The sequence below is a fragment of the Hemitrygon akajei genome, chromosome 1 (assembly GCF_048418815.1).
Source record: "Hemitrygon akajei chromosome 1, sHemAka1.3, whole genome shotgun sequence".
Lineage (NCBI taxonomy): Eukaryota > Metazoa > Chordata > Chondrichthyes > Myliobatiformes > Dasyatidae > Hemitrygon > Hemitrygon akajei.
The window spans coordinates 112,795,769-112,822,020 of record NC_133124.1 but is presented as its reverse complement, the minus strand read 5'-3'; the positions used below and the strand labels follow the sequence as shown (position 1 = coordinate 112,822,020).

At 45.1% G+C, this 26,252-nt stretch overlaps 1 protein-coding gene across 4 annotated transcripts in view; it reads right to left on the bottom strand.

The window, feature by feature from the left end:
* The window catches only part of col14a1a (collagen, type XIV, alpha 1a), a 219,484-nt gene that overhangs the window by 99,861 nt on the left and 93,371 nt on the right, over positions 1-26,252 (bottom strand). For all 4 annotated transcript variants that reach the window (XM_073050216.1, XM_073050223.1, XM_073050227.1 and 1 more), the window contains exons 10-16: positions 25,277-25,422; positions 21,419-21,548; positions 8,256-8,401; positions 7,280-7,409; positions 5,511-5,650; positions 1,866-1,989; positions 1,588-1,727 (exon numbers count right to left, since the gene is read on the bottom strand). In XM_073050216.1, coding sequence (XP_072906317.1) covers positions 1,588-1,727; positions 1,866-1,989; positions 5,511-5,650; positions 7,280-7,409; positions 8,256-8,401; positions 21,419-21,548; positions 25,277-25,422 — 956 coding nt within the window. The remainder of the gene's footprint in view (positions 1-1,587; positions 1,728-1,865; positions 1,990-5,510; positions 5,651-7,279; positions 7,410-8,255; positions 8,402-21,418; positions 21,549-25,276; positions 25,423-26,252) is intronic.

The window sequence follows — 26,252 nt, the reverse complement described above, 5'->3', positions numbered from 1 at the left end:
CTCCTGATGAAGGGTTTCGGCCCGAAATGTCATCACTACCTCCTCCCATAGATGCTGTCTGGCCTGCTGAGTTCTGCCAGCATTTTGTGTTTTTATTTATTTCCAGCATCTGCAGATTCACTCGTGTTGCCTTTGAAGTCCTTGATTATGTTGGTTACTTCATCGAGACAGGGAGAAGTGTTGACAGAGCCTCAGGAGAAATGGAGGGTTTCCACTGTCTGCTCAGCAGTTTCCACAACTCGCTGGACTTCTTGTGGTCCCGGCACAGCAGTTGCCATACCAAACTGTAACACTTCCAGAATGGATGCTTTTCCCATGGTGATGTTCAGAGAGGACGTGCCAAACTTTTTTTAAAATCAACTTAGAAACTTTTCACACTAATGTTTATTATATTGACTAATAAAAGTGAAAAGGGCAACATATGTCAGGATCAGAGTCAGGTTTCAGGTAGAACAGACTCACTCTGGCCCCATTTACTGTACATTATTAATCAAAGCTGACTGCATCCTTCTCTGATATCAGATTTTCTATTTTCACAAGGTCTCTACAATGCGCTGCACCAGAGGTAGCTTTTGCCAAAGCTGTGTATTTATATTGCCTCTTTCTTAGCCCCAGGATCTCTCGCTGTGAAATTCAGTCACTGCAGGAAATGTAACAGCCAGTCTGTGGACAGCAAACAGCAATATAATGCTGGCTTTAAAAAAAATTTGTCTAGGTTTAGAAGTTGAATGAAAAAAATATTCATCTATATTCCCAAATAATTCCATGGGACGGTATCCATCCACCTGAGAAGATGAATTGGCCTCAGTCCATCTGGAAAACTGCATTTCCTACAGTGCAGCACTGATTAGTGTGATGCCTCAAAAAGGCAGTATCCTTCATTATGGGCTTCCTTCACCCAGGATGTGCTCTCCATCCCCAGGGTCACAACTAAACGTGGTGAAGCAGCTTTTAGTTACTATGCTCCACACATCTGGAATAACCTTCCAGAGGATCTGAAGCCTGCCCCAACTTTAAGCTCTTTTAAAGTGAGGCTTAAAACTTTGCCTTTTAATGAAACTCTTCTGCACTGTAACTTCTATTTTTAGTTTGATTTTACTCTCTTAGATATTGTCTGAAACTTGATGCTTGAACAGTCTTGTGTTTGAAAAGTGTTACACAAATAAACTTGTTTGCTTGCTCGTCTTATTGCTACCATCAGAGAAATGGCACATAAACCTAATGACAAACACTCAACAGTTTAGAAACAGCTTCTTCCCTTCCAGCATCAGATCCCTGAACTGATAATGAACCAAGCCATGAACACCATCTCATTGCTTTTGCAAGACTACTTAATTAATTATATTTTTATTTTTTATTGTAATTTAGAGTATGTTTGATATACTGCACTGTACTGCTGTGCAGAACTATAAATTTACTGATGTACACAGTGATATTACCCAAGATTCTGGTTCCCTCTCCGTCCTGGTGAGAGCAATCTAAGTGTGCAGGTTAGTCCTACTAGTGAGATGAACCCAGACAAGAGGAGCTTAGGTTCATGTATTAACTCCCTGAACTACCACTGCACCTTGATACGTTGTGCTTTACCTCTTTTGCCCCTTCACCACTCAAGGGAGCGCATGCCAGTCTGTACAAGGTAACATCTTCGGCAGCATGCTTCCAGCTAACTCTGAACTTGTCCAGAGAAACATCACTGACCCTTAAGGACAACGGCTTGGGAACACTCTCTGAACAAACAAGGAAATAGACAGGAAACCATTACAACAGCAAGTTCATTTGAATCTATAAAAATGAATCACTGTCTTAGGATACAAAGTGAACAACAGACATGCAATGTGAAGGCAGAGACAGAGTCTCGAACTTACTTGTGGTAAAGCTGCCAGTCAGTGGCTCTGACTGCCCCTCATCATAGATCGAAAACACCGCGATTGTGTACTCTGTAAGTGATGTCAGGTTTCTTAAAAAAGTTGTCGTATCTTCAACCTCAACCTAAGGGTGACAAATAAAAGGGATAACCAGTCAATTCAACAGATAAGTCAAGAGAATTCTCTTTTCCAGAGAGCAAGATGAACATGGAACAGGGAACTTTCAAACTCAATTGCAGACACTGATTTAAAAGGGAGGTAGATAAGCACACAAGGGAAATACAGGCAACATTGAAATAGTGATCTCGAAATGAGTCCTGATAGAGATTATTTAGAATACTGAAGGATTTGATAAGGTAGATGGGGAGATAATGCTTTGAACTGTAGGGCAGTTCTGGACTAGAGGTGCTACAAAGTTAAATGGGGCAAGAGTCGGCCATTCAACCCTCATCCTGTGCAAGCATCAAGACCAACACTGACATTCACTTCAATACAGGAGTTGTGAGAACATTCAGGAGAAACCTGTTATATTTTGTAACTTCACATTAAACTAATTCAAAAAAGACACCAGAATCCATAATCCAAGTCTAACTCTGTGTTTCCTTTAAGCAGTGGAGATTACCTCAGTAAACATATTTAAGACATATATTTGTTTTTACATAGTAGGGGAACTAAAGGTTATGGGAAAAAGACAGACAGTTGGAGATGAGTCATGGTCAGATCAGCCATGATCTTATTGAATGGCGGAACAGGCTTGATGGGGCAGATGGCCTACTCCTGCTCCTATTTCTTATGTCAGTGAAGCATGCGAGTATAATTTGGTAGTGTAATGACACACGCATTTATTTATACATTGTGGTGAACTACATATACCTGTCTGGACACGCCCCCCCCCCCCCCCCCGCTGACTGCTCCTGTGGCTCCTCCCACGGACCCCGGTATAAAGGCGATTGGAGGCACAGCCCCGGCCTCAGTCTCCAGGATGTAGTGTGGTGGTCAATTGCTGCTTGTGCTTTCTTCCAGCCAATAAAAGCCTATATCTCGCCTCACGTCTCCAAGAGTTATTGATGGTGCATCATACATATAACTTGTAATGAGTTATTTTTGTTCATTTAAATGCTTAAACAACACACACACACACGCGATTACTCAAATATTACTTAAATATTAAATACACAACAAAAGCTATGGATTCGCTTTCAAGGACTCATTCTCTATATTATTTATTTGCTTATTTGTTATTATTATTATTTGTATTTGTCGTTTGTCTCCTTTTGCACAGTGGCTGCCTATCACTCTCCTTGCATTGATTCTATTGTATTCATTTGTTCTACTGTGAATGCCCGCAGGAAAGTGAATCTCAGGGCAGCACACGGTGGCATACACATACTTTGATGATACATTTACTTTGAACTTTAAAAGATGGCCCAGTGGCCAGTCATTATCCTTCATGAAAGCTCTCAGTAGGACACTGTTTAAAACTATTCCCTACTTGTTCCACAACCAACCATCTCCCTCAGTATTTCAAAGGGCAGTGAGGAGTCAGCTTCAGTGTAGTCAGTCGAGGAACCAGGTGGAAAGACATGGCAGATTCCCCTCCTCAAAGGCATGAATGAACAACATGGTTTGCAAGAATCCCGTGGTTTCCTGGATCCTGTTACTGAAAATAAGTTCCCCAGTGGCTGTGGTGGGATTTGATCTCCTGTCCTTAGATCAAAAGTCCAAGCCTCCCGATTAGTTACAAAATGACAAGGGAGGTGGGCATTTGGCCCAATTCTATCAGCTCCATTGACATTACTCATTTCCAGAACACTCACTAAATCCCCCAGATTCTGCTGTACCACTCACCCACACACTGGTGCCAATTACAGCAGACTAGTAACCTACCAACTCATCCAGCTTTGGGGTGTGGGAGGGAACCAGACACCAGGAGAATCACAGGCAAAACCAGCACACTCCACATAGATAGCACGAGGTGCGGATCGAAGCTGGGTAGCTGGGGCTGTGTCCGCAGCATTCCCTCAGCACCTCTTTATACGACCCACTGACACTATGACCACGTTACTAAGGCAACGTGATTAACACTATAGTAACATTGCCTTAGTGATACTGGACAATATCACATGCTAATCATATTCGAAGGGTAGTAGTGGGGACAAGCTCCCACTGCTAAACAAACGTTCTTCATGGCGTGCGTCTCAAACACCCAACTCCTGGCCTTCACGTGTGGCACAGTTCTTATGCCCGGTGGAGCTGTTCTCACTGACAGGAGAAGGGGCAAAGATGGGCCACTGGCGCCTTAAAACCAGTTGCTCCGGGCAGATGGAGCTCATTAACTGCGGATGGTAGTTCATCTAGGAGAGGGAAAACTCCGATTTCAAACCTCCGCTGCCTTGCGGCTATACCTGCTCACGGGAAAGGCTTTGGGAGTAAACCCCGAGGAAAAATCCGGAGTCGGAGTCCCGAAGGCGGCTGACTGCTGCACCCAGCACCGGCACGGCAACTCCTGCGATGCTGCGGGCACCAAACTGTACCGACTTTCGTCGTTCCTTTCGACCTGTCGTCAGCATGGGGGGGGGGGGGGGGTCCCACTGCATGGGCAACAGATGGATCTCCATATCAACTCTGCCCTGGCTTGCACACTGGAGAGGCCACTCCCAGTGACTACCAGAGGCACAGTACCCATGTTTGACCACGACCGACGGAGGCCACATAATCATGGACAAAATCAACACCGACATACAAGAGACTACCAGTGATGGAATCTGGAGAAAAACCAATGCTGGAGGAATTCAGGAAGTCAGGCAGCATCTGTGGAGAGAAATGGGGTGTCAATATTTTTATTGCCCATCCACAGTACAATACAGGTGCTTGTGAGGCTACACTAGGTTGGGTTTGGGGGACGGAATCACTTCTAAACTGAGATATAGCAAGGAGAGCAGATTTCTGGCCATAAAGGTTTAGCTGGGTTTTCAGTGCCTGTCCAACAGCTCTACGGTCTTGTTACCTGGTACCGGGTTAGGGGGAAACACATACTTGGTGCACACAAAACACAAAGCAATTCTCTCCAAAGGGTCTCAGCCTGAAATGTCGACTGTACTCTTTCCCAAAGATGCTGCCTGGCCTGCTGAGTTCCTCCAGCATTTTGTGTGAGTTGCTCGGATTTCCAGCATCCGCAGATTGTCTCTTATTTGTAAGCAATTCTCTCCCCAGTTTGCATCCAACAACGAGGCTGTCTGATTTTCCCTACGTATGTGCCGTAGCCTATCACCAGATACCGAAAGGCCTGGATAGAGTGGACGTGGAGAAGAAGTTTCCATTAGTTGAAGCGTCTACAATCTGGGGGTACCGCCTCAGAATAAAGGGATTCGCCTTCAGAACTCAGATAAGGAGTAATTTCTTCAGACAGAGGGTGGTGAGTCTGGAATTTGTTGCCACAGAGGGTTATGGAGGTCAAGTCTTTGCGTGGAATTTATGCAGAGATTGACTGGTTCTTGATTGGTAAGGTGATTAAGAGTTATGGGCAGAAGGCAGCAGACTGGGGTGGAGAAATAATATCAACTCTGATTTGACTGGCTCAGGAGACGTGATAGGCTGAATGGCTTAGTTCTGCTCGTATGCCTTATCGTCAATCGCCGCACTCACCTCGCTCATCATAGTCCCATCAGTTCTCACATACATGACACGGTAACCCAGAGCTTTCCTCGATCCTGCTTCCCAGCTGACCCTGCCTGTACTATGCCCAATTTCGGAGAACTGAAGGTTCTTGGGAGGATTAAGTGGCACTGAGTAAAGAAAACAAAACATTTACAGGTAAATGCAATGAAATCCATTTACAGGTAAAGACATGTTCACAGGGAGACACAATACAGAAACAGAGCTTTGGCCTACAGAGTCCACACCGTCACCAAACACCCACCTACACTCATCTAACTCGTCTCTTTTATTCTTTGCTAAGAGCAAAAGCTTGAGGCAAGTGCTCATACTTTTGATTATGTTAATAAATTTCAACTAAATAATGAAACTTACAATGCCTGCGTGTTCAAATTCTTCCACTGCTGCCAATATTTTTACCATTCTGAGTTGTCCCACAAGTTGCTCAAGATTCTCAGAGTCAGCACAAAAACAGGCCATTCAGCCATCGAGTCGGCACTGCCACAAACTACCTGTTTACACAGAGGCTGCATAAACTCCTGTCAGCTCCGCCCCAGATTGCACCTCTCACCTCCATGCTCGGGGCCAATTATCCTATCGGGCCTCCGTGATACGGGGGGGGGGGGGGGGGGGGAACACACTCCAAAACTGCAAAGACGTTTCTTAACTTTAAAAAATTACATTCAGTCTGTGGGACCCATTCTGCAGCTTACTTACCATTCTATAATACCACCGTGAGCCAGCTGACCTACACTGGTTCCTAGTTAATCTAAGACTCATGTCCAACCCTACAGGCCTCAGTGCCCCTGCATTCACAGCAAATACCTAGGTTAGGAATAGCATTGTCCATCATTGGTGGTCATGTCTTCAGTCCTGAATCGTCCTCCCTAAATCCCTCTTCCCCTGAAAGATGAATTCGTGACCTTGTTGTGGCCCTCGCACCCTACCATGTGCCTGCACGCTTCTGTAACTGTAGCAGCATTTTCTGCATAATGCACACAAAGTGCTGGAGGGCTGACAAAAAATCTTGGCCTGAAATGTCAACTGTGTATTCCACTCCGTAGATGTTAGCTGGCACGCTGAGCTCCTGCAGCATCGTGTGTGTATTACACTAGATTTCCAGCCTCTGCAGAATCTCCCATGTTTACACTACATTCTGCATTCCGTTACTGCTTCTCCCTTGTACTATCCCAATGTACTTACGTTTTGAAATGATCTGTACGGACGGCATGCAAAACAAAGTTTTTCACTGTACCTCAGTATGCATGTCAATAATAAACCCGTTCCAGTTCCACCTCTTTGCCTCTTGGCAGCTGAAGCCAGAGATGGGGGTGTTGAGATTCAGGGGCCAGAGTTGGAGCAAGGCAGAAATCTCTGAGGACTGGTGAATGGACTGGATAGGACCATGAAGGACTTGGAGATAAGGAAGAGGATTTTAAAGTCGAGGCATTGTTTGACCAGCAGCCAGTGCAGGATGGCTTGGAGACAATGAATAAATGTGACTTGGGACAAGGGAAGCTGAGATTTAGTTGACTTCACGGTCAGTAGAACAAGGGAAGCCAACCAAGTGCCCTCCGGGACAGTCAAGTCCAGTGGTAACAGCAAGGATGTGAACTCCATCGCAGACTTTTTAGGATGCAGCCAGGCAATATTACTGAGATAGAAATGGGTGGATTTGCTGATGGTGTAAAGCTCCTCTGAGTTCAAATGTGATGTTCATGTATTGAAATGACTTGAACAAACCCCCTATCAGGACCTACATGTTGTTTCTTGTCCAGTCAGAGGGTCGCTTGCCTCTTCTCCATACATGGCATATACGGTCACGGTATATTCAGTGTTTGGCGTTAACCCTTCCAATTCTATATCCGTAACAAAGTCAGCCACCTTTATCTGTGGAGAAAGAGGAACAGGATGTTTCTTGCCATCTCATTGCCAGTATCAACCCAGACATCACAAGTTCCACAAGCGGGGCTCAGGGTAGGAAGAGATTTCCACGAGACATGGTTTCAAAGGCTTCAGATTGGGGAGAGATCACCCAACACTCACACAGACCACTCTGCAAGCTATTTGAAAGCAGCCCTTGAGATCCCAGATCAACCCCTGTAACCCAGTAATTGTTTCTAACATGCAGACTCCGGGAGAAGCGAGAGTTAGGAATTAAAAGCTGCCCAGTAGGCCTTGGAATAAGGAAGTTAGAAGACACGAGATTGAGCAGCACTTGGGCAAGATGGGGAAGGAAGGTTGCAGATCAGAGAGAAAAAACAAAGTAGACAGTTGACCAGATGGAAAGTTATCAATTCCTGATCATGACAATAGTGCTCATTGCATTAGATGAGTGAGTGAATCCTGCTATGGGATTGCCGTTGGCCTGTGAATGCAATTTTCCAAGCAGGCAGCCATTAACAGGAGCAACAAACAATCTGCTCAGGGAACTCAGCGGGGCCAAGCAGCATCTATGGGGCGGGGGGGTGCGGGTAGAAAATTGTTGATGTTTCTGGTCGAAACCCTGCATCGGGGCTCCTTGCTGACAATTCCTTTCCTCCCCTGATGTTGCCTAAGGTGCTGAGCTCCCCTTGCAGATTATTTATTGCTCCAGATTCTGGTAGCTGCCGTCTCTTCTGTTTCCAATCAGCTTAAGCAGTATCTGTGTGAGGCAAAGGAAATGTGGATATTTAGGGTTGAGGCCCTGCATCAGGACAGCCACCGTTAACAGGAAACTAATTTATTCAACTCTACCTCCTTTTCATCAGCTGTGTCTCCCCCTGTCAGCGCCGCATAAAGTATCATGTAACCAGAAGCAGATTCAGCAGCCCTCCACGTGACTCTCATGCTGTTGTGGGTCACGTCGTATACGCGCAGGTCTGCGGCTGCAGGAAGTGCCACTGTGAGGAGATAAATAGAGGGACATTCACACCGGGTAAGCAGCCTCCCTCCAACCCACTCGCTGTTCAGCGGGGCAATGGCTGAGATAAGCTTTGCCTCTTTCTATTCCCCCTCTCAAACGACACCAATCTCAGTTGGGACATGTTCAAGTGGGCCTTCAGCCTTGTTACGATCCTCAGGGTAAGATCTTGAGTCTCACTGCCCCATATATGAGAAAACACATCCTGCTATCACTACTGACCAGCCTAGCTCGAATATTAGGGCCATGCCTCTGGAGCCATGCATCACTGTGCACAGCTTTACCCCGCCAATTCTATCAACTCCTTTCACCAACTCGAAGTGCTCAATTAGATCATTCCATAATCTGCTAGTCTGAAAGTGCAAGTCTAGTCTACTTATGCTATCTTCTCAGTTTAATACTTGCCGCCCCAGGCTTTAAACATCCAGCTCCCAACAGCTCTATAGCTACAACCCTGATTTATGGTACGCTTTGTTATAAAAATCATTGCAGTGTAGGCCATCCAAAGTAGGGGAGTGTCACAACATGGCAAATCCTGTGCTGAACACAATCAATAGCCATTATATTCACTGTCCTCAGCTCGAGTTAAGTGCAATTCAAAAACTGTTTGGTATTAGTTATTTCCAGTACAGTACAAGTGTAAAGGAGAATGAAATAATTGTTGCTCCTGTTTTGATGCAGCACAAATAAACACAATAAGGAACGCAATAATAAAAAAAAACACAATAAATATAAATACATATTTACATATACATAGTTAAATGCATGGCTCAAGGATTGGTGTGGGAGAAGTGGGTTTGAATTCCTGGGAAACTGGCACCAGTATTGGGGAAGGAGGGAGCTGTACCAATGGGATAGGCTCCACCTGAACTGTGATGGGACCTGGATTCTGGCGAATCACGTCCATTATGGATAGGGCTTTAAACTAAATAGCCGGGGGGTGGGTTCAAAAGATTGGAAAAGTATGGATAAAGTAAAAGAGAAAATTGTGGATAAAGCTAAAGTAAAAGCAAAAGTTAAAAAAGAGAAAAGTAAGGGTGAAGTGCAGAAAAGTCAAGTGCAAAAGAGACAAAGATTACTAGGTTTTAAAAGCATAATGAGTGTCAGGGCACTTTATCCGAAAGCCCATAGTAGTCATAACAAGGTCAATGAACTTGTGGCACAAATCAATATAAAGGGGCATGATTTAGTGGCCATTACAGAAATGTGGTTGCAGGGTGGAGAGGATTGGGTATAAATATCCAAGGAAATCAGTTAATATGGAAGGATAGGCAGGAAGGTAAGGGAGGTAAGGTAGGTAAGGTAGGGTAGCACTCTTAATTAAGGATGAGATCAGGGTGACAGTGAGAAATGATATAAGATCTAAGCAGCAGAATGCTGAATCTATCTGGGTAGAGATTAGGAATAGTAAATGGAAAAAATCACTGCTGGGAGTTGTCTATCGTCCACCGAATAACAACATTACAGAGGCACAGGCAATAAATAGAGAAATATCTGAGGCATGTAAGAATGGAACAGCATTTATCGTGGGGAACTTTAACTTGCACATAGATTGGGTGAATCAAGCTGGTTGAGAAAGTTTTGAGGTGGACTTCATAGAATGCATCCATGATGGCTTACTCGAACAGCATGTTACTGAACTTACAAGGAAAAGTGTTATCTTGGATCTGGTCCTGTGCAATGAGACAGGTAAAATTAGTAACCTGTAGTTAGGGATCCTCTTGGGAACAGTGATCACAGTATGATTGAGTTTCTCATACAAATGGAGGGTGCCAATAGTTCAAACCAGCGTATTATGCCTAAACAAGGGAGACCACAACAGGACGAGGGAGGAGCTGGATAGAGTAGATTGGGAACACAGGATACAATATGGGAAGGTTGATGAACCTTGCAAGACTTTCAAAGAAATTTTTCACAGTGCTCAACGGAAGTATATTCCAGTTAAAAGCAAGGAGAGCAAGGGTGGGGAGAGCCAGCCGTGGATAAATAAGGAAAAAAGGAAGGCATCAAACTAAAAGCTCATGTAAACAAAGTCACCAAGAGTAGCGGGAAACTGGAAGATTGGAAAATCATTAAAAAGCAACAAAGAATCAATAGGCCAGTAATAAGGAAAGGGTAGATAGATTATGAAAATAAACTAGCACAAAATATAAAAATGGACAGTAAAAGTTTTTGTAATTACATAAAGTGGAAAAGGGGTGGCCAAAGTGGACATAGGTCCCTCGGAGGACGAGAAGGGGGAATTGATATTGGGTAATGAGGAAATGGTCGAGGCATTGAATAACTATTTTGTGTCAGTCTTTGTGGAGGAGGACACATCTAACATGCTGAAGAGAGATGATATGGATACAATGGGAGGTGAGGATCTCGATACAATAGCCATCACTAAAGAAGTAGCATTGAGAAAACTTGTGGGCCTAAAGACAGACAAGTCCCCTAGTCCTGATGGAGTGTCTCCCAGGGTACGAAAAGAAATAGCAGAGTTACAGTCGAGGCTTTGGTGATAATTTACCAAAATTCTCTGGACTCTGGTCAGCTCCCTGCAGACTGGAAGAAGATGAATGTCACATCACTGTTCAAAAGAGGATGCAGGGAAAAGGCAGGTAACCATAGACCAGTTAGTTTAGCATCTGTAGTTGGGAAAATGCTTAAAGCTATTATTAAAGAAGAAATAGCCGGGCATCTGGAAAGAAATGATTCATCGGGCAGACATAGTACGGATTCAGCAAAAGGAGATCCTATTTAACAAATTTGCTGGAGTTCTTTGAGGATATAATGAGCACAGTGGATAGAGGGGAACAGATGGATGTTATTTACTTGGATTTCCAGAAGGCCACATAAAAGACTTATCCATTAGATACAGATGTAGAGAGTTGGGGGTGATGTATTAACATGGATTGAGAAATGGTTGACCAATAGAAAGCAGAGAGTTGGGATACATGGGTGTTACTCTGGTTGGCAATTAGTGGTGAGCGGTATGCTGCAGGGGTCGGTGCTGGGCCTGCAACTGTTCACGATATACATTAACGATCTGGAAGAGGGGACCGAGTTCAGTGTATCTAAGTTTGCTGATGATATTAAATTGAGTGGAAATGCAAATGGTGCAGAAGATATGGAGAGTCTGTAGAGAGATATAGATAGGTTAAGTGAGTGGGCAAGGGTCTGGCAAATGGAGTACAATGTTGGTAAATATGAGGTCATCCACTTTGGAAGGAAAAATAGAAGATCAGATTATTATTTAAATAGTAAAAAAATTGCATCATGCTGCTGTGCAGAAGAACTTGGGAGTGCTTGAATAGCAAAAGGTTGGTTTGCAGGTGCAGCAGGCTATCAAGAAGGCAAATGGAATGTTGGCCTTCATTGCTAGATTGAATTCAAGAGCAGAGAGGTTATGCTGCAACTGTACAGGGTACTGGTGAGGCTGCATCTGGAGTACTGAGTGCAGTTCTGGTCTCCTTACTTGAGGAAGGATATACCAGTGTTGGAGGTGGTGCAGAGGTGGTTCACCAGGTTGATTCCATGGATGAGGGGGTTAGACTATGAGGAGAGATTCAGTTGCCTGGGACTGTACTCACTGGAATTCAGAAGGATAAGAGGATATTTTAACGAAACAGATAGAATTATGAAAGTTAACCCAGGTTAATTAAACCCAAAGATGTAATGTTAGAAAGTTCCACCTGCGGAGGGATGAAAACGGGGTTTAGCATTTTTTTTAGAAAAAGAGAATTTGAAAAATCACTATGTGAAAAGAGGCGTGGCTGATGCAGGACGGACAAGGAGAGAACCGCAGCAATGATTAGAAGCTGAAGACATGAACTGTGAAGAGCAGAATTAGTAGTGTGTACCTTTGCCCTACCAACTTGAAAATGTCAGAGACAATAGCGATAAAAGATTTACTGAAGGTATGGCTATAACACGCAGTAGCTGTAACGAGACAATATCAGCAGAGACGAGTGTCAAAGTTCTTACCGTGTAATCAGGAATTAGTTCGGTAAAATCATACCAAAGAATTTGGTCAAGTTTTGGTACAAGTTTGCGAACGGACTTTCCATGGATGATCAACTATTTCATCCAACAAACCAAGAAACAAGATGGCGAGCCACTTAAGATGACGAACCAGTGCGGGAACAAAATGTGTAATGATGCAGAGGATTTACTACAGTTGGATCTATAAGTTTATTTTCATTCAAAAAATACAAATTTGATTTTCTGCAAGAACTGATTATTTTTGCAAAGACTTCGATGTTACTGAATGAGATTTACTTTGTTTTAAAGTTGCGATGTTGGAGAATTGTCATGTAAGGAGTTAATCTGTGCATATATAATTTTTGAATTTGAATTTAAACTTGCAGATATACTGCCTGGAACTGAAACTGAAGTTCACTATAATATCTAAGAATAGGAATTATATTTGGCTTTCTAACTAACTCAGGATAAGTAAAAAGGAAAGTTTAGACTGTAAACTTTTAAATAGGGAATAACACTGGATCTAATTAGTCAGAGAGATTAGAGTAATAAAGGAATCTCACTGATTCTAATTAAAAAGGAATTTATTTTGGTTTGATATCTAAGATTTGGAACCTAAATAGAACATTGGAATTTTGAATTGTCCTTGCTCAAGTAAATATTTTGTACATATTGTTTTTTTTTCCTTATAAACAAAACTTATCTCCAGAAGTATGTGGTTTCTATTCACTGCCTCCTTCCGATACCTAGAATCTTCTGATGGCCTATTAGAACCCAGTGCAGTACTCTCTCATTTGATTTTCTCAAAGAATGTGGCAACCAGTCACACACGATAAGACCGGTGTTACACAGGTGTTACAAAAGGGATGGATAAGATAGAGACAGGAAAGTTGTTTCCACTGGTAGGCGAGACTAGAACTAGGAGGCATAGCCTCAAAACTCAGGGGAGTAAATTTAGAACTGAGATGAGGAGGAACTGACTTACCCAACAAGTGGTGAATCTGTGGAATTCTCTGCCCAATGAAGCAGTGGAGGCTACCTCAGTAAATATATTTAAGACAAGTTTGGATAGATTTTTACATAGTAGGGGAATTAGGGTTATGGGGAAAAGGCAGGTAGGTGGAGATGACTCCATGGTCAGGAGGAGGAGCTTAGGAGAGACAATGGTACCTAACGGTGACTCCTTTGCTTACATCTTCGGAAACTGCTCTATTTCTATCTTTAATATCTTTATTTTTCCCTTTTTGGGTTCTTTTGAAGACCCTGACCTGGAATTACACGCTGACTTCTGTTCTTTGCGGGAATGGGACCTGCTCTCGGGGTCTCACGATTGGCCATTATTCGATATGCCAAGGACGCGGCCTATAAGATTAGCTCATGTTCAGAGTTTCAAGATTTCACGGCTCTGGAGGTGGGTGGACTCGAGGTTGATGCCCCTGCAGGAAATCAGTGTGTCGTGGGAGATGGAAGATCTTTGGCTATGTGCCCAAAGATCCGAGTTCTTTGGGCACAGCGCTCGGAAAAAGCAACACAATGGACTTTTAACATCATAAATCGGTGAGTTGTTTGTTATGTCTCCCCTCTCACTGTGAAATGGAGACACCTCTTTTTCCCTTGTTAGGAAGGGAGAGAGCCTGTGGTATGTTGAATTACCGGGTGAACGAGTAGTCTTTGGGGTACTGCAAGTCTGTGTCTTTATTGATGCTTTGCTGCACGCTTGAGTGCTCGGTGGGGGGGGTTCCATTGCTTTTTTTTGCTGGTGAGGAGGGGGGACTGTTACTTCGCTGCTGCTTATGCATGGGAGGGGGGAGCTGGGGAGGGCTTTGGGGCTCTAACATTTAACTGTGATTCATTGTTTGGGATACTCCTCTGTTTTCGTGGATGTTTTGCGAAGAAAAAGAATTTCAGGATGAAGATTGTATTCATTTCTCTGACATTAAGTGTACCTTTGAAACCTTTGAGATCAGCCATGATCTTATTGAATAGTGGAGCAGGCTTGACGAGCCAGATGGCCTACTCCTGCTCCTATCTCTTATCTTCTTATAAGATAGATTATAAACATAGATTGATTGCAGAGGAATGTCTGTACGTAAGGTGACTGACAGGAAATGATAAAGTAGTGGTGGTCAGGTGCAGTGGGGTGGGTTAGTGGGTGGAGGTGTTGACCAGTCTTACTGCTTGGGGGAAGTCACTGGTTTTGAATCTGGTGGTCCTGGTGTGGATGCTACATAGTCTTCTCCCTGACAGTCCATGAGCAGGGTGGGTGGATCCTTCATGATGTCACTGGCACCTTTGTGTCTCGATGCTTTTGATGATGCGTAGGCTGGTGCCGGTGATGCGTTGGGCTGTTTTGATCACCCATTGTAGAGCCTTCCTGTTCACTACAGAGCAATTTCCACACATTGATGCTGCTCGTTAAGCTGTCCTCTACTGCGCATCTGTAGAGTGAAGTGAGTATGGATGTGCAAAGTCCAGCTCTCTTCACTCTCCTCAGAAAGTAAAGGCATTGGTGAGCTTTCTTGAACGCTTATGATGTGTCTGGGAACATGAGAGGTCGTGCGAGATCATTTCCTTTATCTTGATGACATTATTTGCCTGGCACCAGACATTGAGTTCTTCCATCTCCACCTTGCTGGCCACCTCATCGTCCTTGGTGATGAGCCCCACCGCCACTGCGTCATCGGCAAACTTGATGATGAGACTGCTCGGGTGTTTGGCCATACAAACATGTGTGAGCAGAGTGTACAGAAATGGGCTCAGCCCACATCCCTGAGGGGGCACCCGTGGAGAGGATGGTGGAGAGGAAGGAGCGGTTACGCATCCTGCGGTCGGTTTGTTAGGAAGTTCAACACCCAGTTACACAGTGGTGTATTTAGACCGAGGAGTAGGAGATCTATGGGACAATAGTGTTGAAAGCCGATCTGAGATTCAGGAACAACATTCTGACAGAAATGTCCTTGTTTTCTAGGTGTGTCAGGACCAAGTGCATGACAGATGCTATAAGATCTGTCAAAGAGTGGTTCTCTCAGTAAGCATATTGGTGAGTGTCCAATGTGGCAACAGGGGAGCTTTTGATATGTGCCATTGTCAACCATTCAAAGCGTTTCGTGATGATTGCCATCAGTGCCACTGGGCAGAAGTCATTTAGTTCCGAAGGTGTAGAGTTCTTTGGTACAGGGATGATGGCAGCTGACATGCAGCACGCGAGGACAGCAGCCTGGATGAGGGAAGTGTTGAAAATGTCTGTGAAGATGTCAATGAGCTGACGTGCACTCTCCCCAAGTACTCAGGCACCTGACTCCCTTCAGAGTCCTTCTCAAGCCTGCTGCTGTTACAGACAGTGGCCGCTCACCTTGGAGAGGAGTAACTTCTGTGGCAGGCGTTGGGCTGCAAGTCTCGAAGCGTGCGTAGAAGTTGTTTAGAGTGTCAGGGAGGGAGGTGTCACTGGCAGTGTCGATTAGGTTTTTCCTTGCACGGTCAGTAAAGCCCTTAGCACCCAGCTGCATACACTGAAAATCGTTATTGGACAGGTGTTCCTGAATTTTGAGGGGTAGGAGGTCTCAACCCTCTGAGGTTTCTCTTGGTTGTCCTGAGGGCTGTTCAGTCACCGGTCTTGAAAGCACCACCATCCTCGGCTTTTCGTAGCGAGCGCACCTCAGCGTTCAGCCAGGGCTTCTGGTTGGGCTGTGAGATGACTGTTCTTGAAGTACTATCAACGTGTGCACACTTACTGATCTAGCTGGTGACAGGTGAGGCATAATCCTTGAGGTCTCTGTCTTCTCTGGTTGTGACGGCCTCCTTGAACATCTCCCGGTTAATACATTTAGAACAATCCTGAAATATAGAGTCCTGTACAAGTCCATTCAAAACAGTCCTCTGGATAGTCCTCTTCACTGGTTTCTCCATTTTCCACAGCAGTCGGCATGCTGGTGTTAATGTGGTGGAGGCATTGCCAGAGAAGTCAAGATGAGGTCAGGGGATGGCTTTGTAAGTACTGTGTCTGTTTGTACAAACATGGTCCAGTTTGTTTGCTCCCCTAGTGGCCATGTTGGTGGTGGTGGAATTTGGGTAAAATATCCTGCCGGTTCTCATGATTGAGGTCTCCTGTAATTACGAAGAGACCATCCAGATGCTTGTTTCGTAGAGGGCTGACGATACTGTAAAGCTTTCCCAGTGCGTCCTTCATGTTCGTGCTCGGGGGGGTTGGGGGGATGTTTACGCCAGTGATGAACGAAACCGTAAACTCCCCGAGCTGGTAATGTTTCTGGCTTTTAATTGTAAGATGTTCAATTGCCCCAGAACAGTGCCTGCTATCTACACATGTTTGTGCACTAAATTTTGTCAATGCACACGCAGATTCCACCTCCTTTGGATTTCCCCAACAGGGAGTCTGTTCTGCGTGGAACAGTGTCATCCCGTCAAGTCGAAATGCCGAGTCGGCCAAGTTGTTGTTTAGCCATGTTTCGGTGAAAACTGGAATATAGCAGTTCCTCATCTCTTTCTGTGCAATCATTCACAGTCGCAGAGAGTACATTTTATTTTCTAGCGAGCGGGCGTTGGCCAGGAGAAGTGATGGTTCTGCTGGTATGGTTGGATTAGCTCTCAGCCTAGCTGCTGCCCCCACTCGCCTGCCGCATTTCTACTTCCTCTCACGCCACCTTTGTTACAAGTTGTTTCAGCTTTCTCCCTGGTGCCTGAAGACCACCTAGGACGCAGGGGAAGTTGCTCTTCCTAAGTGATCCGCAGTGAAGTGCCAGAGCTACTAGCATTTGACGGAAGGTATATTGGGCAAGATTTTCATTGAATGTGGTATAAAGTTGGAATCGGATGATTGCTTTAAGTTGACGAGCTCACCTGCATTTCCACTCCAAGTTCCAGCCCTACTGAAATGCCCCCTGACAGCTATAAAGCAAGATGGCTACTTTCTGAAACGTATACACCATTGGCATTGGTAGCTGGTTTCTTATCGTCCTGTGTACTGAGATACAGTGAAAAGCCTTTGCTTTGCACGCAATCTAGACAGATCATGCTATACAAACAACACACACAAAATGCTGGAGGAACTCAGCAGGCCAGGCAGCATCTGTGGAAAAGAGTACAATTGACACTTCAGGCCGAAACCCTTCGGCAGGACCGGAGAAGAAAAGCTGAGGAGTAGATTTGAAAGGTGGGGAGGTGATAGGTGAAACCTGGAGGGGGAGGGATGAAGTAAGGAGCTTAGAAGCTGATTGGTGAAAGAGACAGAAGACCACGAAAGAAAGAAGCGGGGTGGGGGGGAAGCACCAGAGGGAGACGATGGGAGGGGGGGCAAGGAGTAACATGAAAGAGGGACAAGGGGATGGGAAATGGTGAGGGTGGGGGGAGGCATTACATGCCATCAGGTTAGAGGTTACCCAAACGGAATACAAGGTGTTGTTCCTCCAGCTTAAGTGTGGCCTCATCACAGCAGTGGAGGAGGCCATGGATAGACATATCAGAATGGGAATGGGAAGTGGGATTAAAATGAGTGGTCTCTGGGAGATCCCGCTTGTTCTGGCAGACAGAGCATAGATGCTCGATGAAGCGGTCTCCCTATCTACGTCGGCTATCACCGAGACCACATCGGGAGCACAGACCACAGTGCATGACCCCAACAGACCCACGAGTGAAGCGTCGCCTCACTTGGAAGGACTGCTCTGGGCTCTGAATGGTAGTGAGGGAGGAGGTGTAGGGGCAGGTGAAGCACTTGTTCCGCTTACAAGGATAAGTGCCAGGAGGGAGATCAGATCAGTGGGGAGGGATGAACGGACACAGGAGTCGCATAGGGAGCAATCCCTGTGCATAGCAGAAAGTGGGGGTGGGAAAGGTGTGCTTGGTGGTGGGATCCAGTTGGAGACGGCAGAAGTTCCAGGGAATATGTGCTGGACATGGAGGCTGGTGGGGTGGTAGGTGAGGACAAGCAGAACCCTATCCCTAGTAGCGTAACCCTATGCGTGAGGATGGGGTAAGAGCTGACGTGTGTGAAATGGAAGAGATATGGTTGAGGGCAGTTTTGATGGTGGAGGATGGTGCTTGAAAAAGGAGGACATCTCCTTCGTTCGAAAATGAAAAGCCTCACCCTGAGAGCAACTGCAGCAGAGTTGGAGGAATTGAGAGAAGGGGATGGTGATTTACAAGTAGCAGGGTGGGATGAGGTACAGTTCAGGAAGCTGTGAGAGTCTGATGGTTTATAAAAGACATCAGCGACAAGCTGTCTCTGGAGATAGAGACAGTCAGGCTGAGAAAGGGAACGGAAGTGTTGGAAAGGGACTAGGTGAATTTGAGGGCTGGGTGGAAGTGGGAAGCTTCTTTTGTTTGTGATTTGTTTACTACTCTGCACTCGTGTTTGTGATTTCATGCTATACATCTTGCATTAAGGTAGTAAAATGTCAGTCTTCTAAATAATCTTCTGTCTAGGGAGAAGAGAAAGTACCCAGGGTTGGAAGCACCCTTGACTGCTTTCCTGAGGCAGATGGATATGAAGCTGGTGTCAGTGTAGTGATGACCGGCTTGTGAGATGGACTGGGCTGAGTTCACAATTCTCTGCAATTATTTCCAGACTTGGGCAGAGCGGCAGCAATACCACACTGAGCTGCATCGGACAGGCTGCTTTCTACAATGCACCTGCAGAGGGTCACTGGGGACACCCTTCGCTTTCTGAGGATGTAGAAGTGTTCGCGTGCTTTCTCCGCCTCAGCATCCATGAGGCTGGACCAGGTTAGGTTTTTGGTGACTGGGGAAACCTATCAGCTAACTTATGCACAGCAAGCTCCCACAAATAGCAACATGATACTGACCAGACTATCAGGCTTGACGATATTGCTTCAAGGGGTAAGTGTAGCCGGGACACCTCTTCCACTAGATTTTGTGGGGTCCTTCATGCCCACATGACAGAACAGAGGGACCTGGTTGGAACTTTTCCCCTTTAGTACAACACCACAGACAGTACAGTACTCCCGCAGTGGAACACGGGGACTGTCAGCCCCACCTATGCATTAAAGTGACTACAGTGGGATTCAAACCCTTCACGTTCAGTGCTGAGATCATATTACCTCATTATGTTTAGAATAGGGCCTCAGTCATGTCAAATACACTGCCAAATGCCTCTACATTTAATAATAAAGTAAGCTGAAAAATAGCTTACTTTAAGGACAAAGCCAACTGGAGCAGTAAAGAGCCAATTCCCAGTGACGTTGACAGCAATTCGATTCGCCAATGGCACTGGCTCCAGCTCCCGGTTGCAAACCAGCATCATACTTTGTAAGGCTACCATGCATTTTAGGTTTGCACTGGTTAGATGGAAAACATTCTAGTTAACTGGATTAATCTAGTTATTCCATTTAACTTTGTTTAGAGGGCACGTGCTACAAGGAGAAGACGGACAAATTTGGATAGGTTGCTGTGGAGGGGAGACCTGACAGAGTGATGAGAGGCTGAGTTAGGGTAGACAGTCAGAATCTTTCCCCCCAGGGTAAAAACATCAAAGATACAAGAACATGTATTGAAGATGAGAGGAGGCTGCCTAAACAGGCCATCAGCGGAGGTGGTAGAAGCAGAAACAAAGGTGTCATTTCAGACAGTTTTAGATAGACATGGGAATATGCGGGGGATGGAGGGATATGGATCAGAAGCAGGCAGAAGGGCTGTAATTTAATTTAGTGCTATGCTTGGCACAGGCATAATGTTTAGAATAGTTCACATAATTCATGTGCTGTACTGTTCTATGTATAGTACTCAGTCATGAATTTACCCTTTAAAATACAACCTGATCAGTCAGAGGGAGGAAGAGGCAATTCAGCCCTTCTCAGATGTGATTGTAGCCTCAGCTCCATATTCCTACCCACCCTCAACCCATTGCGTATCAAGATGCAATCTAGTTTTGCCACGGAAGTATTCAAACACTCTGCTTCCACAGCCATTCGAGAGAGAAAAAGAATTCCAAAGACCCACAACCCTTGCCTAATCTCAATCTAAATTTATTCAGTGAGCCTGGTTCTAGATCCTCCCACAAAACTGAGTCTGCCCTCCACATCCACAAGGATCTTACAGTTCTCAGGTTTATAGACTAACATCAATGAACTTGACCTTAAACCAAATCTGGGACTGCCATGTGGTCTAATTTTGTGAACAATGAATGATCTTCTGTCCAATGCTACAAAGCATTATTGATAAATTACTGTGTGAGTTGTTTCAGACTTTTATAGAATAGGCTCTGCCAAAATCTTTGTCTCCTGCCCCCTGTAAGACCCTTCTTTCTACTGGCTGACCTTTATTACAAAAGAAAATGTTTTCATCACTGTTCCTGCATTCCATGCATAATCATAACTGTTTCTCAACCCCAAATATTTAAAGTTTCAAATGTCAGAGTTGATGTTTAAGTACAAGTTACCAACTTGCCTCAGATGTAGAGATCTTATCATGGGATCTCGACCTCCCACCATTCTGTGCTGCCTAAATGCTCCTTGACCATTTCCAATCTTTCCCTTGCTAAAGCCATCAGACATTTTTCTCCAGATCAGAGCAGTGACCAGGTGTCCAATCTCCAACTCCTGGAGACTCCAAGAGGGTTGGTAGTTCTCATAATTGGTGAAAATCTTTTGTTTGCATGCTACCCAGACAGCTCATTCCAGAAACAATATAAAGAGGTAGCAAAAAATTAAGACAGGATGAAGACTATAGAGTCGCAATTACAGAATGTAACAACCATGATGAGGCAGAATGAGAGATCAAGGGTTCACCTCTACCGTACGTGGAGACTCTTCAAGTCTTAGCACAGCAGGACAGAAGTTGTCCTTGAGCCTGGTGGTACTCGAGCTTTTTTGTATATTTGTATATTTTGCCTGATGAAGGGGGTGAGAAGAGAGAATGACCAGGTGGTAGGGCTCTCTGATTATGCCAGTGGCTTCCCCGAGGCAGCGGAAAGTGTAGAGAGTCACTGGAGAAGAAGCCAGCGTTCAGGAAAGACTGGCTCTGGCTTCGATGAGGAGTTGAAGCTTAGCCACGTGATACTCACATGTCGTTGCTGCGCCTCGGAGACCCTCACTTGCAGCCTTTGTGTAAATGGCGAACACTGCGATCTGATACTCCGTCAGGGACATCAGGTTCTGGAGCAGAGCAGTAGACTCTGTCCCATCCACAACCACCTAGAAGTGAAAGAGAAAGAGAGAGACGCATGCATTTTATCTGTGCCACCATTATATAATTCCTATGCCATTACCATCAGAGTCCTCACACTGAGACATACTGAAGTATTATGGGGCTTGATAAGGTGTATACAACACTGTAAAGCTCAGTCAGACCATGGCTGGAGTTTTTAAGTTTTAAACAACAACGTGGTTTTAATTGGAGCTGGTACTGCAGCTGATAGAGCTGTTGTGTTACAACTGAAGAGACCCAGGCTCAATCTGACCTCCGGTGCTCACTGTGTGGTGTCTGCATGCTCACTTCGTCACCCTGTGGCTTTTCCCCTGGTGTTCCAGTTTGCCCCGCAGTCCAAAGACATGCGGGTTGTTGGGCTAATTGGCAGCTGCAAATTGCCCCTGGTCTGAATATGAGTGGTGAAAAATCCCTGCTTTCTTTGAACAAGAATAATATTTAATAAAACATCTTCCAAGTGGAACTAGGTACAAGCTAAATCGAATATGGAACGTAGAACATAGAACAGTAAAGCGTATTATAGGCCTTTTGGCCCACAATGTTGTGCCAATCAATATAGACCTACTCCGCAACCAATCTCACCCTTTCCTACCTCCTACACAGCCCAGAGCCCGACAAGAATCATGAACAACTTGGATTTACACAGAAACAAGGTACCGCAAAGCGGAGCAATACAGTCAAAAACAAAATCAGATTGGAATCAGTTCAGAATGCAGTTACAAATTTGATTTAAATTATTTAAAGAAATTATAGAAACTACTGTTGTACTCACTGCAACCTAGACTTACAAAGGGAATTTGACTGCAGTCTTCAAAACATTAGGGGAAAATCAGTGGAACATGTTGGAGTATGGGACCAGAGAACTGCGCTTCAGAATTAGAACTAGGGCCTACAGTTACACAGAGGCTGGTAAATTGGCTAGGGCACCCAGCAGTTGTTAATGAAACACTAGCCAGAAAGAGCTCATCAGATTCAGGGGCCGTTAACTGATCCTGCCTGGTATTGGATTCTGACCCATGGTAATCTTCCCGGAATAAACGGGAGTTAAAGCAGCTGCCTTTAAAATCTTGCTATCAGCCTCAGTACTCTGAGAGGCTGGACAAACTTGGGTGGTTTTCTCTGAAGCGGCAGAAGCTGAGGGGAGGTCTGATAGAAGCTTGTAATATCACAAGAGGTGTAGAAGCAGCTAGTATCTGACACTGGAGGGCCTGCATTTAATATCTGACACTGGAGGGCCTGCACTTAATATCTGACACTGGAGGGCCTGCACTTAATATCTGACACTGGAGGGCCTGCACTTAATATCTGACACTGGAGGGCATGCATTTAATATCTGACACGGGAGCGCGTGCATTTAATATCTGACACTGGAGGGCGTGCACTTAATATCTGACACTGGAGGGCGTGCACTTAATATCTGACACTGGAGGGCGTGCACTTAATATCTGACACTGGAGGGCGTGCACTTAATATCTGACACTGGAGGGCGTGCACAATATCTGACACTGGAGGGCGTGCATTTAATATCTGACACTGGAGGGCCTGCACTTAATATCTGACACTGGAGGGCCTGCACTTAATATCTGACACTGGAGGGCCTGCACTTAATATCTGACAATGGAGGGCCTGCACTTAATATCTGACACTGGAGGGCCTGCACTTAATATCTGACATTGGAGGGCCTGCACTTAATATCTGACACTGGAGGGCATGCATTTAATATCTGACACTGGAGGGCATGCATTTAATATCTGACACTGGAGGGCCTGCACTTAATATCTGACACTGGAGGGCGTGCACTTAATATCTGACACTGGAGGGCGTGCATTTAATATCTGACACTGGAGGGCGTGCATTTAATATCTGACACTGGAGCGCGTGCACTTAATATCTGACACTGGAGGGTGTGCATTTAATATCTGACACTGGAGGGTGTGCACTTAATATCTGACACTGGAGGGCCTGCACTTAATATCTGACACTGGAGGGCCTGCACTTAATATCTGACACTGGAGGGCCTGCACTTAATATCTGACACTGGAGGGCCTGCACTTAATATCTGACACTGGAGGGTATGCATTTAATATCTGACACTGGAGGGCCTGCATTTAATATCTGACACTGGAGGGCCTGCATTTAATATCTGACACTGGAGGGCCTGCACTTAATATCTGACACTGGAGGGCCTGCATTTAATATCTGACACTGGAGGGCCTGCATTTAATATCTGACACTGGAGGACCTGCATTTAATATCTGACACTGGAGGGCCTGCATTTACTATCTGACACTGGAGGGCCTGCATTTAATATCTGACACTGGAGGGCCTGCACTTAATATCTGACACTGGAGGGCCTGCATTTAATATCTGACACTGGAGGGCCTGCACTTAATATCTGACACTGGAGGGCCTGCATTTAATATCTGACACTGGAGGGCCTGCATTTAATATCTGACACTGGAGGGCCTGCATTTAATATCTGACACTGGAGGACCTGCATTTAATATCTGACACTGGAGGGCCTTCATTTAATATCTGACACTGGAGGGCCTGCACTTAATATCTGACACTGGATGGTGTGCACTTAATATCTGACACTGGAGGGCATGCATTTAATATCTGACACTGGAGGGCCTGCATTTAATATCTGACACTGGAGGGCGTGTATTTAATATCTGACACTGGAGGGCGTGCACTTAATATCTGACACTGGAGGGCCTGTATTTAATATCTGACACTGGAGGGCCTGCATTTAATATCTGACACTGGAGGGCGTGCATTTAATATCTGACACTGGAGGGCGTGCACTTAATATCTGACACTGGAGGGCGTGCACTTAATATCTGACACTGGAGGGCCTGCATTTAATATCTGACACTGGAGGGCCTGCACTTAATATCTGACACTGGAGGGCCTGCACTTAATATCAGACACTGGAGGGCCTGCACTTAATATCTGATGCTGGAGGGCGTGCACTTAATATCTGACAGTGGAGGGTAAGCATTTAGGTGAGGGGGCAAATTCAAAGGAGAAGTGAAGGGGCAGTTCTTTTTTAAGAGAGTGGTGGATGCCTGGAACTCACTGCCAGAAATGGTGGTAAAAGCAAGTATGATAGACATATGTCAGAGATGCTTAGAAATGCACTGAAATGGGCAAAGAATGAAGAAATGTGGACATCATATAGACAAAAGGGATAGTTATGGTTTAATTACTAGTTTAATAAGTTTGACGTAACAACATGGGCATTCCTCCGTTGTACCGTTCATGTTCCATGTTCTAACGCAAAATGTACTTTATAGATGTGTTCAACCGAACATGTGTAACCACACTAACATAATCAGGCAATCGGCATCACTGCCCTATTTCTCAAACACCTCCCTGCTCTGATCTACTGTATCACATATACCCCTGGACACACCTCCTCTACCCTCACTTATCTCACTTCCTCCCTCTTTCATATTTTAATCACTTGCTCTCCATCCTGCATTCTTTTCCTCCCACTGTATCACTACTTAATACCCGCTTTATTTTAAGCGCTTGCTAGTTCTGGCAATACATTATTGAGCTGAATTGTTAACTCTGCTTCTCTCTCATCTGATGTGCTCAGTGTTTACAGCATTTTCTGATTTTGTCTCTGTTTAACAGCATCTGCAGTATTTTGCTTCTTTAATGTCCTCTGTACAACCTCAAAGTTAGGAGCTTGCGGTTGAAGTACCTCTTCTGGCTGACCTGTGGTGGAGTAATAGACTACGCGATATTTCTCCACGTTCCCCGGTGCATGTGACCAGCTGACACGGAAACTCCTAGCAGTGACATCAGTGATGACGAGGTCCGTGGGTGCCACTGGGGCTGAAGTTGCTTCTAAGGACAGTGAGATCAACAAAGACATTTCTGTAGCACCTTTCACATCTGCAAGACATCCCAAACCCTTCATACAATAATCAACACCCACTTCACTGCAGGAGTCTATATACTGCAATCTGGTTACAAGCAGCCAGCCTGAATTCTGTGATGATGTGGGATTAAACTGCACAGACGACGAGGGTTAACTGGAGTCCAGATGAAGTGTCTTGACCCGAGACGTCAACTTACATTCTCTCCTATAGATGCTGCCTGCCATGGTGAATTCCTCTAAAAATCTGCTTGTTACTATGGTTAACAGACTTGCTTTTCAAAATGTAAGAGAGCATGAGGGGTGGAAGTTTATTTAACAAGACCCTCATTAAATACATGTTGGAATTGGGGTTGGATGGTTGTTTTAATTTGAAGAGATCAGCTTGCTTTTCCACGTCAGATTTCAGCCTCACAGAATCCCAGCTACCAGCTTGACAGACTGCTGCTTACTAAAGACATGCAGACATACTTTACCAGTTCAGACAAGGTGTGTCTATCTCAGTAGTGCTGCTCTCCCTGTGCAGTGGTTACTCCCAACTGAAGCCCAAAGCTCTGGAGTAGGATGTGAGCCCTCACCAGTGACAGTACTGGGGTTGGGTGGCTCGCGGGTGATGATCGGTAGTGTACGGGAGGGAGGTCGGGCACCTGGTTGAAGTGGTGCTGCAACCAACCGCTGAACATTAGTAAAACCAGAGAGCCGATTGTTCACTTCAGAAAAGGGGCAAGTGGGAAAATATGCACCGATTTTGATCGGTGGTAGAGAGCATCAACAGCTTCAAAGTCCTGGCTGTTAACAT